The sequence below is a fragment of the Sciurus carolinensis genome, chromosome 4 (assembly GCF_902686445.1).
Source record: "Sciurus carolinensis chromosome 4, mSciCar1.2, whole genome shotgun sequence".
Taxonomy (NCBI): Eukaryota; Metazoa; Chordata; class Mammalia; order Rodentia; family Sciuridae; genus Sciurus; species Sciurus carolinensis.
In genome coordinates this window covers 156541616-156557648 of record NC_062216.1, presented here as the reverse complement: position 1 = coordinate 156557648, position 16033 = coordinate 156541616, and the positions used below count along the sequence as shown (strand labels likewise).

The 16033-nt window shown below is 38.2% G+C and overlaps 1 protein-coding gene across 6 annotated transcripts in view; it reads right to left on the bottom strand.

Moving 5' to 3' along the window:
- Positions 1–3058: 3058 nt before the first annotated feature.
- Positions 3059–16033, bottom strand: part of Nr1h4 (nuclear receptor subfamily 1 group H member 4) — a 73768-nt gene continuing 60793 nt past the window's right edge. For 5 of the 6 annotated variants that reach the window (XM_047551531.1, XM_047551532.1, XM_047551533.1 and 2 more), the window contains 2 exons: positions 5087–5200; positions 3059–3643 (listed from right to left, as the gene is read on the bottom strand). In XM_047551531.1, coding sequence (XP_047407487.1) covers positions 3402–3643; positions 5087–5200 — 356 coding nt within the window. In that variant the 3' untranslated portion in view covers positions 3059–3401. The remainder of the gene's footprint in view (positions 3644–5086; positions 5201–16033) is intronic. The other variant, XM_047551534.1, reaches the window with a different exon arrangement.

Genomic DNA, 16033 nt, shown 5'->3' with positions numbered 1-16033 from the left:
TGATGGTGGAGGGCAGATACTGCTTCAAGCTGTCGCTCAGGTTCAGGTATGCACCTTCTCTCTCTCCTGGTACTTGCAGCTTTTGGGGCTTGCTTCTCACAGCAGATGGCAGAAGTACAAGAGCAGCAAATAGAAACATGTGATGTCTCCTAAGGCCTCAGCTCTGAACTGGCACGATGTCACTTCCACCCCCATTCCATTGCCAGAAGCAAACCACAAGGACAACCCTGACATCAGTGGGCAGGGATGTGTGTTCTACCTACTCTAGTGAGAGGCACTGAAATTTTACAAGGCAAATATCTGAGTGTAAACTTCTATGACAGAAAGAGGGCGAAGAATTTGGGACAATAACTCAGCACAGTGACAGGCGAATGCCAGACACTGCTTGCCTCCTGAAAACATCCCAAGCAAAATATCTCATTTCCTTTAAGTGGGTCACCTGCCCAATCCTAAACCAACCACTGGGGCCCAAGATGTGCAATGCTCTGATTACCTATATTTGAGTCACATCACTAACTCTGAGCTGGGGCTAGAGTCCATCTACCCAAAACACGTGGATGAAGCAAACAGTAGGGGGAAGGTCCCCTGAGGAAAGTACTCTTACAAAAGCAAGGGCAAGAGGTTCTGGGTGTTCAAATAAAACAGATACCCACCACAGCCACTTAACACCCCATGGTGATACGTGACAACTTACTGGATTTATTCATGACAGGGAAAAATAATTCATTGTAATTTTGTAAAAGGAGAAAAAACCTGGGAAAACAAAATTTGGCTATAGACTAAACAAGTGAAATTGGTTTCTAATTCTCAATAACAAAGAAGAAAATCAAAAAACAGTTACACACACACACACAAATTTCTTTCAACCAGCCCTGACACCAGCTAGGTGTCCTTCAGTTCAATTCAATTCTGACATAATTACTCAGACTTAATGCCAAGCCCACAGGTCAAAGGCTCAGGCCCATAAGATGGTCCTCACTTCAGACATCAGCCACGAATCCCAGATTGACACTTAGACTTCTGACCAATCAACTATAAGCTGGGGGCTCCAACAATAGCCCCACTCATGTTCAATAACTTGTTAAAGTAACTCACAAAAATTTGGGGAAACACTTCGGTCACTATTACCAGTTTATCATCAAGGATTCTTCTCAGGAACAGCCAAATGGAAGAGATGCACAGGGCAAGGTCTGAGGAGGAAAGGAGCCTGGGCTTCCTTCCTCCCTCTTCCCCACACGCCACCCTCAGAGCACCTCCATGAGTTTCCAACCAAGACCTTTTCCAAATCCCATTGTTTAGGAGATTCCATTACATAAGCATGATATTAAATTATTGACTTTTGGTGATTAAAGCCAATCTCCAGCCCTTCATTCCCCAGAAGTCAGGGGTTGGGGCTGAAAATTTCAACCCTTTAATCATGTGCTTGGTTCCTCTAGTTGCAACCCATTCTGAAGCCCACCAAGAGACATCTTATAAATATAAATCTAAGTACGGTTAAAGGAAGCTTGTTACAAATACCAAAGATTATCCTGTTAACCCTATCACTCAGGGATTTCCAAAGGTCTTTGAAACTTTGTGTCAGGAACCAGGAACAAAATCAAAATATGTATTTCTTATACTATCATAATTAGTTTTCCATAGGGTAAGCGTCATTGTTTGCTATTATAAGGTCATAGTCATTTTAATAAATCCAGACCTATGAAATCAAGCTTCTAGCTCTGTCTACAGTGCCCCCGCAGTTCCCATTGCTCACCCTGCCCCCCAGGTAGCCTGTGTTCTGGAGACACCAAACCACATCCAGTACCCCAAAACTGGAGCTACCCTTTCAGACATTCAGAAATTTACTTGTCTTAAATGTCCTTTCCTGACCAGCCCTCTTCCCCTGTGGTCCTGCACATTCCCACTTACCTCTTCATTAATCAGCTAAATCCCTCTGAGCAATGGACGCTGATATCTTCACTTCACGATGGTGAAGCTAAAGTGTAAAAGATGATCTTCCTGCCTTTCTCCCATAGATTACTTTTGGTATTCTGGGGAATCTGCACAATTCCCACCTTTTTTCCTTTGGCTGCTCCCCTTCTCTCACCTTGACTCCTGGCCATGGAATCCAGGGCTATCCTTTGAAACCTAATGGAAATCCTACCTCGGTACTCCATGAGACTTTCCCTGGTTCCTAGGTAAGCCCATAGAGTGCTTTCCTCTGCACCCCTGGGACACCCCCTCCAGGCAATTACTGGGTCTTAATCATCTTTATATCCTTCATGGAGTTTAACAACAACAACAACAAAAATCATGCACTTAGTTGTATCAAGATAGAATCCAATTGAGACTAGCCCCAACTCACTCCCTTTTCCACTGGCTATTTATTTTTAGAACTTCAGGGTTACTCTAGTATTGTAATACAAAAAAAAAAAAAAAACTTTTTTTTTTTTTTTTTTTTTGCTAAGCAAGCTCCATTTTGGCTGACTTCAGGAAAAGGGGAAATTTAAGATCATCATTTATTGAAGGTGTGTTTTTGGAATCATCAAAGAATAATGGGGAGAAAAAAGCAACAGTAGAACAATGAGGGAAGGAAATGAACTAATTCCTGCTTTGGGGGAAGTATACAACAGCTGCAAACCCAGCTGTAGGAGTATTTTCAAATAGCAATAGCAAAACAAAACAAATGCAAAAGTGATTAATCTTATGCACTGGAGCCAGGAGTGAGCACTTTAAGAGAGATAAGGGAATGTTCCCTCACTGTAGTTATCTGCATCCTCTCAATTTGTAAATGCAGTGTCAAGACTGTACCTAGGGGAAAAGGGGATGCCTTGAGGGGATATTTTACATGAAACTCATTAACTTTTCTCTATGCAATTCTCTTTGAACTTCAAAGAAAATGAAATGATCACAGGGCTATTACAAATGAAAGAATGTGCACCATGACTTCTCCAGGCATGAGAAAAGTGCCATTTATGTTATGAAGACTTACCTTCCTGTAAATTGCCCCCACCCCAGTTCAATGTCTTACATCACTTAAAGAAATATTTGCCAAATTTTGTTTCCAGAGAACAGCCTGTTGCCATTACATTCAGTTTATTGCTAAAATTGAACACAACTCTTTAATAAAATATATGCAATATGGTAAGAGAAAGAGAAAAATGGGGTTTCCCCTAGTTCTACAGATAGAATTGAAGTAACAATTTAATTAGGCAAACAGGGCATGCCAATTAGAAAGTAGGATTCCCTGAAGCCTTGTATAATATAATGTAGAGAAATAATTCTATCTAACTCATATTTACAATTGTGGAAGTCACATAATTACTGCATAAATAGTCATTGAGATTCTTGAGTGAAACTGGGTACAAATGAAATAGAGGAAAGTTGTACATCAAGGGAGTAAAGGAGCTAGGTGGCGATGTTCAACACTGCACATCCCAGATTTCACACAGCAGCGGGGTGAACTTGTGATCATTCACCCTCCATGACATCAGCATCTCAGCATGGTGATGATTGAATGTCCGCAATTCAGTCAGGCGACCCAGGAGACAGGCAAAATGCTGAGGGTTTTCAGGCTGATGAATCTTGCACAGTTTTTGTAACACATCGAGCAGTGGTTCCTGAAGTTTCTCCACTGCCTCTCTGTCCTTTATGTATTGTCTATCTGTTTTGGAGTTTAAAAATAAAGTGACAAAATTAAAAAGGGGGAAAGCATTAATTTGGCATAATTTCGGCAAGGTTAACTTTTTTGGAAGTGTTCATGTACACTCAAAATGTATGAATTAATATACACCCATGTAATCACAAGTAGATCAAGATATGAACATCTAATGCTCCTGAGAAGGCTCTCTAATGTCTCCTTCCAACCAAAGTCCCTAAAGGAAATCCATTTGATAGGCATAAATACCCTTTCCGATGGGTATAATCCCAGGAGTAGAATTACTGGGTTGAAGAGTATCTACGTGCCTAATTTTAGAAGAAGGTTCTGCCCAACAGGTTTTCTTTTTCTTTCTTTCTTTTTTTTAATCACTAACTTTTTATGATTAAAAAAAGAGCAACTAGCTTCTGCCTCAATATCATGTATAAAAATGGTTTAAGGCAAGTGTGCTTTACAATTCCTAATCATGGCATAAACACGACGTTACTTGTTCCCAAATACATTCATAAATAAATTTTATGTACAGAGGTATCAACATTGTTTAAAACAAGAAAATTGGAAGCATCATGCTGTACAAACATATGGTAAAGATTTAGTATGTGATTGCACGTCCATGCAATGGATTATGATCCACACATTACTACAAACTTTTACCAATATAATTACACAGCTTACAACTGTAAATCAACACAACTGTAAAACAATTGGAATAACTTGGGAAAAGTCTATTGAAGAGATATAAACTTTAAAATGACACAATGTGTTCTCCATTATTATTATATGAAGTATATCATTTCTTGTTTATTTATTTATTTGGTACCAGGGATTGAACCCAGGGGTGCTTACCCACCAAGCCACATCCCTAGACAGGATCTTGCTAAGTTGCTTAAGGCCCTGCTAAATTGCTGACGCAGGCATTGAACTCTCGACCTTCCTGCCTAAGCCTTCCAAGCCACTGGGATTAGAGACATGTACCATCATGCCTGGCTAATAATTTCATATATATCCCTGCTCCAATGTCAACTACTTAGAAAAGACTTCATGACCACTATTTAATATCATTATCCTACCACTGTCTTTCCTTATATTCTCATCATAATATTTGTGTAATATTTCCCACCTCCTAAAAAGTTACTTTTATTTGTTTCACCATTTATTATCTTCTCCATACTACTGGAATGTGCACTCCATGGGAGCTGTATCTTCCTGTATCCCTAATGTCTAGTACATAGTATGTGTTTAATATACATACAACGAATGCACAAGGGTGATGTTTGGAAAAAAGAAATACACTAAATGTTAATGGTTCCATTTGAATGGTAGAATTATAGGCCATTTAGTTGTCCTTTATGTTTCTGTGTTTTCCAAATTTTCTTTAATAAACATTATCACTATTATACCAAGGAAAAAACAAAAGGTATAAAAATGTAAATGTAACACTGAAATTACCTGGAGAGAGGATAACAATTGCTGTAAGCAGAGCATACTCTTCTTGAGTCATTTTCAATTCCCCAATACTTTTATAAAAACTAAACATAGGTGTTATATAGTCATCAGAGATACCTACACAGGAAGGTTGAAAAATTGCAGTTATAGTAAAATTTTTGAGTGACTAAAAAGTGTAAAAGTAGAAACACATTATACACACACATAATAAGGTATCCCCATATGTACACATTTAAATAATTATATTATTAAATTCAGTCAAAAGCAGAACATTGTAAAGACCACCAATTGACAAAACCCTCATAGTACAGATCTTTATGTCTCAGATTTCAGCAGTATCTTTGTTTCAGTTACTGCTGCCTGACAATGAGTAATAATGCTCTTGAATTGCCAGAAAGAATTTCAGAACTTCACCACTTTCTAGATGGGGTTTCATTAATCTTTTTAACATTAATATCTATAATCAAGGCATAGATAGCATCATAAACAACTAACAAAAAAGAGTTGCTCTTCAGTCCAAAAGTATTAACAGCTATGTTGAATAAACTGGCCAGTGTTCCTATCAAAGGGTTCCAATCTTTGGCTAGAGCAGCAGGCTTACTTACCCATTGCCTACTTGGCATCAGTACTTGGCTGTTCTCTTCAAACTCAGTATGTCCAAAATCAAAGACACCATGTACAGAACCAAATCCTCCTACTTCCTTCAAAGCCAGTTTTTTCCTGGTGTTCCCATTCTCTGTGACTGATACGCTCACCCACCCCATCGACCAGGCATAACAACTGAGACCCAGGTGGTTGTCCTATGGATTCTCATCGCCCCTCACCTGTTGCTCCCTTCACTCTATATAGTTCTGGGCACTGACTCAACTTAAGTTCCCATCTCTTTCCATCTGGGTTACTGCAATTGCCCCCTCAACAGCTTTCCTGTCTTCCACTTGTTCCTCTTCAATCCATCCTCTATCCACCTACCAGAATGACCTTTCTAAAATTCAAACCACATACTTTCTCCCCGCTTCTTCCAAGCCTTAAAAAACTTTCCATGACTTTTGCCACAAAATTTTAACTTTCTTCCTTGACTCTGCCCCAGCCATCCCTAACTGCATGGGCCTCCTCCATGTTAGTATATACACTGACACATGACAGACACGTGACACGCTCTTTTCCTGTTTCTGAAACTCTAAATCCAGCACACGTTTAGATCTCGTGTCCACCTGTTTTAGTGAGTATCTGTAATATTCTTGTCTCATACCTGTGGAGACCCAGCACCTGATCTATGTGAACTGTTAAAAAAAAAAAAGCATTTGTTTTACTCTTTCTCTTTTCCCTGTGTCATAAGATACCTTCTTTGCTTCACATTCCTCTTCAATCCATTCTCTATCCAACATACCAGAATGACTCTAAAATTCAAACCACACATTCTCTCCCCACTTCTTACAAACCTACTTAATACTTGGTTAAAGGAATTATCTGGCCCAATGGTGAGTCTCTGGAAAGAAATTCCTATAAGTCCTAACATTGACTTTGGCTCCAGCCAAGAGATAAGCCTCTAACAGAGTTCTAAAAATAGCATTAGGCAGTAATTTTGTTACATAAGGAACCTTTTCATAGGACCCCCTAGAACCTATCCCCTGTTAATAGTAGGAGTTCATGTTTGTCAAGTACTTATTATGTTTTAGGCACTGTTCTAAGTACTTCTTATGCAATAATTAATCTTTCTAACATCCCATAAGGTAGATACAGAGAGGTATATTACTTGTCCAAAGACACGCAGCCAGTAAGAGTAAACTAGATTTCAAACCAAACTTTGTGGGCTTTGACTAAACTGCCACTACTTTTCTATCCTGCACCCTTATCTCCAATCATGTTCAGCCACTTTTAGTTCCCTGAACAATTCAAGCATGTGTTGTTCTCTCTCCTTGGAAGATCCTCCTCCTCTATCTAGTTTACTACTCTTTATAACTTAAGATTTCTTTGTGTCACTTCTGCTCATTCAACAAGCATCAGCTTGGTGCTTGCTCTAGGCATGCCTCCACTCCAGAAGTGCCTTTGGCTGGGGAATCAAGGAAATAGAAAATACTCTGATATGACTTACAGATGAATTAAGATGAGGATCAATCTCCCAGGATTGGTCCAGATGAGAACAGACTGCTCTATTCCTTCCCAAACCAGATCTAGAGCCAAAGAACTTTGACTGAACTGAAGCAAAATAAAATTTGATTCTGAATGCTGAAGAGTACAATTATCAATTATAATTTATTGGCACACCTTATAGAAATTGAACTTATCAGAAAGTCTAAATCCTCACTTTAGAAGAGTTTGAAAAATCTTCTCAAAGTGCATTCTAGGCTTTTCCCTCTCTAGTCAATGTACCACAATCTTCTCCCCTTGACTTGATTCTTGAATTGACCCCAGTGGGCTCTCTTAACAACAAAGTCTTTGTTGGAGGTTGCATCATGTGGAAGGGCGCCTTTTATCCAGCTGTCACAGATTGAACTGAATCCCCATGACCAAACTAGACACAGCTTCAAATGCAGAGGACTGGAGTATGTGAGGCTGGAAATACCAGTCCTGGCTTCCAACACAGTGATTAGGAGGCTGTGAGCCAGCTCTGAGTGAAGTCTGACTCCACGACTTGGTCTTGGGCACAATGCTTAAACTTTTAAAGCTTTAGTCCTCTCATCTGTGAAATGTGAATTATATAACAATATTATTGAATGAGATAATTTTATGAGCCGGTGCCTGGTTCACAAAAAGCTCTTGATAAATGTTAGAGCAAATAGTCACAAAACCTACTATTGTTATTCAGGTGAACTGAATTAACACATTAGTTCATCTTAACCTCAGTTCATTTTAGTCTTAGATTAAATTTACTTTTATCTTCACAAAATTATCTTTTGTTTAAAAATAAAGCCATTCTGTATATTACTGAGAAGGAATACAAATTAGCTGATCAGTGATTTGCCTCAAAAGATTTCTAGATATTAAAGCTAAATTAAGATCTGGATTCTTGCTAAGGTTTTTTTCTATCTTCAAAAAATGGCAGACTTTATGCTCTCTTCAGTACTCAGAAACCGTATCCATCAGCTGGTGTTACCTAAAATAATAATTCACAACTATACCAATAACCCTAAATAGTACATGAGATTTGGAGGTAATATTCAAGGCAGCTGATTTTTAAATGTTCAATTTTTAGAAATCACCTTTGATTACCTATTTCCTGGTTCATTTGTCTTTCTAAATCCCCACACACCTTCCAAAGATGTTACTTCCATTAGCTTTCTAATTATAGTTGATACTGTTTGGGGAAAATTGAGTTAAAATGTTTATTATGATTGTTTCATTTTGTGCAAGTTGTAAAAGCCCAGAATAAATATAGAAAATTGTAGAAACCAATAATAGAGTTCTTTTAAAATAATAATTTTCTATAGGATGGATCAAATATAAATTTGCTTTGGAAATTAGAGTCAACAGTCATCATTAACCATACATAAACAAAGGGAGTGTTTTCAAGAGTTTATAAACCAGGGATTTCTAAAATAAATGTAATGACAATATCATCCTGAAGGGGGAAGCCTTCTCCAGTTTTCCAGCTTCCTCCTCCTTCCTAAACACTTGCTTAAAATTTGCGTTGCCTTTGCACTTATGACCAATTAGTTGATTTTTGGTCACAAGAGGGGGCTATTTTCTAACTCAGTCACCAAGACTTTGCCATGGTGAAGTTTGAATTTGTTAAAACAACAACAAAATTTATATTTCTGCACCCCAGTTTGTTTATTTTCCCTTAAAGACTTCTGCGATTGATGAATTGATTATTCAATTATCAGAAATATTCTGAGAGAATAACCATTTGACGTAATTAAGACTATCCTGCTTTGTTTTAAAATGAATTGTCTTTTGTTTCCTAATTCACTTCCTAGTCTTAATTAGGAACAAAAAAGCAACTTATTTGTATGTGTGTGTATTATATTCAAGGATACATATTATACAAGACCAATTTTCAGTATTCTAAAAACCTCTCTGACTTACCATAACTGGAGATCTCACCTTGTTTAAAATGAGGGTATTTGCTCAAAACCATGAAACTTTTAATTCTTCCAGTAATGATAACATCCCACAGCCTCTGACATGACATACAAGGCTGTATCTGCCTTTTGCTTTCCTTTCAAACTAAATGCTTGCCCTCCCACGGGCTTCCCTCTGAACTAACTCTTGCAGGTTCCTAAAGCTGATTCAATTTGTTGCCTACACAACACAGTTACCTTCCTCGGTTCAGCCTCATGACCATATTGGTGGAGGCAGAGCCTGGCTCCCGCCCACAGTCCAGCCATGTTGACCTCATTTCCCAAAGCAGAGGTTGGTGTAGTCAGGAACAGAAGTGCAATTCTGACTAATGAGACTGAAGGGAAAATCTACTGGGATGTTCCTTAGATTTCCACCCTCAGGACCCAGGAAGCTATTATCTCCTCTCTCCCCTTTGACTATGGTGGAGCTTGGAACTGCTATGGCCATTAGATGACCAGGAGGAGAACTTACCTGAGAGTGAAGCCAATATACCGAGGTTAGCAGAGGAGAAAGAGGAGAAGGAGCTGGGTTTCTGGTGGTATGCAGAGTCCCTGGAATAACCAATTCTGCCACCACCCTTCCTCATTTGAGCTAACACATTTCCTTATGTTTAAGGTCATGTTGGATTAGATTTTTCGGTTACCTTCAACCAACAGCATTTTAACAGAGATCTCCCCTAACAAATAAGATACACTTTTTATGTCTTTATATTTTGTCCCTTGAAACATAACCCAGGGTCCTTGTTAGGGTGACGTACCCCACCCATGTTCCAAAGCCAAGTTCAACAGTGAAGCAGAATTACTTTATTCTCTATGTTCAATTCTGTGACACCTATTACATTTGTAACTCTCCTTCCCACTGGTATTTGAGACCGACTGCTGTATCTCCAGTGTCTAGCATGTGCCTGGTCCATAAAGGCCGCTCCATGTTTCTTATTCATCCCTGTATCTCTAGTAATAGCATCTTTCTGGAGATATGGTAAGAGATTAATAAATATTTGTTAAATTCAGAAGTATTGTGTTTTGCTAGTTCCTTGTGATGAAGATGACATAGTTGTGATGGTGCAAGAGTTGTCATTAGGACAAGAGAAACATCCTTGAGGTACTAAGAAAAGTTCCAACTGTAAAACTACCCAGTGAGTCATCTGTGCCACATTCTTTGTCATAAGTTTAAAAAAAGAAACTGCTGCCATTACATTAGTAATTAAAAAAAAAAAAAAAACCTACTTGCAATATAAAATATTTTATTTAAAATAGTTAATAAATGACATTCTTTGTATTAGGTCTCACTGGTACTTAGAGTTGCCAGTGTTTGGACTGTCAAGTTTCAGATTCATCCCAACAAACTTCACTAATATTTGTAAGCCTATTATGTCCAAGGCACTGTGGTAGTGCTCAGAATACAAACTCCTCAAGAGTTAACAGATTAACAGAAGAGACAAAGGCATAAATAAATACATGATGTCCAAAACTGAGCAAGTACAAAGGACTTTGGGGAATACAGCCGAGGAACAATGGTTTCTATCCAGGGGCAATGAAAACACCAACTCATATTTGTTTAATACTTTCTGTCCCTTTGAAAGACAATTTCTTCCTATAATTGAACTCCAAATTGTCCATGTCAAAATTATCATGTGATCACTTCGAAAATAAAAGTAGTAAGAATTCTAAACTTTAACTTAAGCATTTACCTTTCTTATATTCTATCATTTGTTCCTTTACATTTCCAACCTTTCTTTGAAAGACAGTATTTGAACTGGTTATCAGTTTACTGGTGCTTCTGGGGAAGTTTATTATTTTCACTTGTGTGTGTTGCAAAGCCTAAAGCAGTAAACTCACGTATAATTAAAGAACAGAGAAACAGGCACAGTATATTTTAGTATAGTACTACTGGCTAGCTACAACTTCATGGCTCTAATGTCTTCTCTCTGACCTCATTGTCTCTATTTATTTTATCATTTACTTAAAAGCAATTTGACATTATTAGCTGTTGCTTACATTTTATCTCTCAACTGAAAGGCAGGAGCTGCTTTTGCTGGGTCTATATTAGATCTTGGTGAGTGACGGGTGCAGTATGTGGTAAGGTACTGGACTTTCAATTAGAGCAGCCAGTCACTTCCTGCACTCTGCTGATGAGCTGTAGGACCTTGGACAGGTCATCCAGCCTCTCTAAGTTTATTTCCCAGTCTACAAAATAAGAACCTGACACCCACTACAGGGGCCATTGGGAGTACCAACAAGAGGATTGTATATAAAAACAAAGTACTACTGAATCTCAAGATATATCGCCATCCTAGTAACTACTCACTGAATTAACTATTTCATTTCTGTCTTGTGGGAATCACAAAAGGGGGAAGCCTATAAAATTTAGGGGATATTTATATTTGAAAAGAACTGAACAAATTACTTTCATGTATGAGAAGTTATTGCTAATTTTCTTACTGTTAAAATGTAAATCCATACAGTGTTACCAATAACGTGCTTTGTGGCATCATATGATTATTCCTATTTTTATTAAAAATTCTAGCTTGAAAACCTAGCTTGCATTATAACATTACATTAGGAAAGAAATCATTGCTGTACTTGAATTATATAAAAACAATTCAATGTCATATATATGTTTGGAAGCCTTAATTAACAAATAAAAAACATAACTCCCATTAAGTAAAAGCATCTCGTGAGATAGTATCTTTGTGTATGTAAGTGGGATGGAATAATTGCAAACAAAAGAGTATGAATTTGAAGAACAAGAAAAGACATTTCACGTTTTATTCTTTAAAGAGTTCTGCAGGCATAAACAGGGGAACTTTGAGAGGTTGTGTTATTCTAGAATTAAATATAAAATAGAAAGAAGAACGTGTTACATTAGCATAAGAATAAAAATTTCTGAAAGGTCATCTTGCAAGATCAGGCTTTTATGTAGTATGTGGAAGAGGTAATGTTCTGAAAATCCATGGGGAGAAGAAAATTCATAAATATTAATAAATAGAAGAAACAGCATTATGGATAATAAAGTATAAAGCAGTATGTGAGTTTGAATGGTTTTTATTGTCACAATATGTGACTGATATTTGAGGAAAGTATCTTCTTATGAACTAGAGACATGCTGTGTTAGTCAACTTTTCATCACTGAGATGGAAATACCTGACACAAACAACTCAGAGGAGGAAAGATTGATTTTGGTTAATGGTTTCAGTCCACAGTCTAGCTGACTCCAAGACACAAACATCGTGATGGAAGGATGGGGGTGTGCAAGGAAGGGACCAGGGACCGGACACCATCCCCACGAGCACACCCCCAGTGATGTACTTCCTCCAACCATGCCCCCACCTCCCTACAGTTTCCATCTCCTCCCAATTATTAATCCATCAAATGTAGTCACTGATGAGGTACAAGCCTTCCTGATCCAATCACTTCTCCAAAGTCCCACCTCTGGACATTGCCATACAAGTGGCCAAATCTCCAACATGTGAGCTTTGGGGGAGGGGACATTCCAGATCTAAACCATGACACTGCATATTTATTTGCACAGATTATATTCTAGAAAGCTTAATTCTTGAACTTTTCTGAAACTTAAAGAATCGCAAATTGTAAAATTTATGACGGTACAGACAATGGTTTTTTTTATGAGTATATGTGTTTAATATGGAAGAACCTCATGATTCCTCACTTATATATTACATGAGTCTCTTTACAGGTCTCCCTACTTGCAGTTTCAATCCCTCCAAATCTTCATTCATGTTACTGCTAGAAAGAGCTTCTGTGGTATAGATATGGTCATGTCACATATGCTCAGAATATTACAAAGGCTGTCCATGGTGTAAGAACTAAATTAAACTACTTTTGTGGCATTAAATGCCCTTAGTGATCTAGCACTTGCTACCTCTTCCATTTAATGATATTGTTTTCTACAACATCAAAGCACTTGTAAATTCTATACATGGATATTCTCTTATTCTTCACTCACTATTTCTATGTTATTTGTACTCTTTCTATATTACTATTTCATAGTGGTTCTGTCTCTCTCTCTGTGCTTGGAATGCCTTTCTCAGACTTTTGTGATTGTTAATTCCCAGTCATCCTGCATGATTCAATTAAATTTTTGGTACCAGGGATTGAACCCAAGAACACTTAACCACTGAGCCACATCACCAGTCCATTTTTCATTTTTTATTTTGAAACAAGGTCTAACTAAGTTGCTTAGAGCCTCCATTATGTTGCTGAGGCTGGCCTCAACCTTGTGATCCTTCTGCCTCAGCTTCCCAAACTGCTGGGATTATAGGCATGTGCCATGGCACCCGGTTAGTTATTAATTTTTTGAGCTGCTCCTAACTTACCAAGTAGACCTAGGAAAGCAAACACTCCATTATGCTCCAATTGCATTTTACATACATCCTTACATTTGCTGGTCCACCTTCCCAATTAGTCTGCAAGTTGCTGAAGGACAAAGATCATGTATTCTCATCTCCATATCTAATTCATTCACCTTGCATAAAACAAGTATCTTGTATTTAATATATATGGTTGAATGACAACTCAAGAAATGAATAGAAAAATCTTAAAGTGTCAAATTACTGTACATTTTCACAAACATTTGCTGCAGGAACCATCACATATAGGATATTGCTAACTGTCCACAACATCCATTTTCTTCTGGAGAATAAGTTCTCAATCTTGGCACTATTGACATTTTGGACCAGATAATTCTTTGTTTGGCGGGGGGGCTCTCCTGTGTATGGTAGGATGTTAGCCATCCCTGGCCTCTACCCAGTAACTGTCACAGTGCCTCCATCCCAGTTGTGACAATCAAAAATATCTCTAGACACTGCCCATGTCCTCTAAGTATGTATTTTGGGGAGAATCATCCACATTAGAGAACCACTGTGCCATAGTGCAAAAATAGCATTTCTGGCTGGGTACATGGCTTTGTTGAATTTAGATGTGATGAAGAAGGTCTTCCTAGAGGAATGTCAGACTCAGATGTTCAACTTCTGGATCATTCTCTCACAGGGAAGATGTGCCATTCTTTTCTCCCTTGCCCTCTCTACTGGTTGGAATGTGGATATACCAATAATAATAATAATAATAATAATAATAATAATAATAATAGAGTCATTTTAGACCTTACAGGTGAAGTCAGTGCTCTATGGATGGCTAAGCAACAACCCAGAAGGACACTCTGAAGCTGACCTATCAGCTCTGTTCTCCTTATGCCCAGATCATTGCAAGACAGTTTCTATCTTGCTTCATCTCTCTTTATTTTTAGTCTCTGTTATAGCAACCAGTCCTCTAACTTAAATTATACATGACTATTGTCATTATTTTCCTATGTCTCCAAAGGAGATGAAGTGCTTCAGAATCATGACTTTATCTTATTCATCTTTGTATCCCCAGTATACCTGGGCATTGCAACACTCAATAAAAGTGTCTTGCAAAAAAATGAGTGAGCTGATTAAATGAATGCAGGTCCCAGAAGAAATCATTTTCCATTGGTACTGGACAGCTACCATACTGGAGGGGTCAAATGGAAATGATGGGATCCTAACTGGCTTGGGGCTCATCGAGGGATAATAAGAGGGCTGATGCATCAACAACATCAGAAATATGAGGAGGTGTATCTATAATGATGATGTGAGTTAGAAGGGCTCGACTATTCTTAGAGCATTCTTAAGAGGATGTCAGTTATCTCTATAACTAATCATCACTTAGAAGTTTTCTTCAGGGCTGGGGAGATAGCTCAGTCAGTATAGTGCTTGTCTTGCAAGCACAGGCCCTGGGTTCAATCCCCAGCACTGCAAAAAAAAAAAAAAAAAAGTGTTCTTCAGGCTAAAACTAGGCCTTTGACCACATCAATGTTTATAGCGGCTCAATTCACAATAGCTAAGCTATGGAACCAACCTAGGTGCCCTTCAACAGATGAATGAATAAATAAAATGATGTATATATACACAGTGAAATATTAGCGATAAAGAAGAATGAAATTAAGGCAATTGCCAGTAAATGAATGGGACTGGAGACTATTATGCTACGTGAAATAAGTCAATTCTAAAAAACCAAAAGGCCAAATGTTCTCTAACTCACAATAAGCAGCGGGTAGGGTGGGAAGGGGAGAATATAAATTCATTGGATTAGACAAAGGAGAGGGAAGGGAAGGGAGGGAGGATGGGAATAAGAAAACTATAATAAATCTAACGTAACTTTCCTATGTTCATATGTGAACTCATGACCAGTGTAACTCCACATCATGTATAACCACAAAAATGGGAAGTTATACTCCATGTAGTATGATATGTTGAAATACATTCTACTGTCATGTATAACCAAAAAGAACAAATTTTAAAATTTTTTTAAAAGACTAGGCCTTTGAAAAGTGATCAATTTGGTAAAGGGAGGAACAGGATCATTGTTTTTCCCTGCTGGGGGAACTGATATGTTACAGAAAAGCTCCAGAAACATGGGGTAGCCAGAATTCAAAGGAGCTTAGATATAAACATCTGCCTGACCTAGTCCTTGAAACTTTTGTGTCTTCATAGCTAGAACCACTCTGTTTTCCCCAGGGGGTTCATCCCTGGCCCAGACTCAGGAACCTGTGGGGATCCCTATGCTGATTCTAATTCTAGGGACCTGGGTCTAGCCTTACTTCTGTGGTGATCCCCATCCTGTCATAGTGACTAAGCTGGGGAGTCCCTTTTCCTTTAAGCTTCATGGTACTTCCTTGAGCCCCAATTCCTCTGGCCTCTTGTTAAATCTACCTTCTCCCCACAAGGTCATCAGTTGATAATGAAGAGGGAGGAATGCCGGACATCTGAAAAGAGAGAAAGTGGAAGGTGGTAGTTTCCTAGACAATTGGAATGAATTGTCTAGAGAAGAGGAATAAGTTTACAGCCTG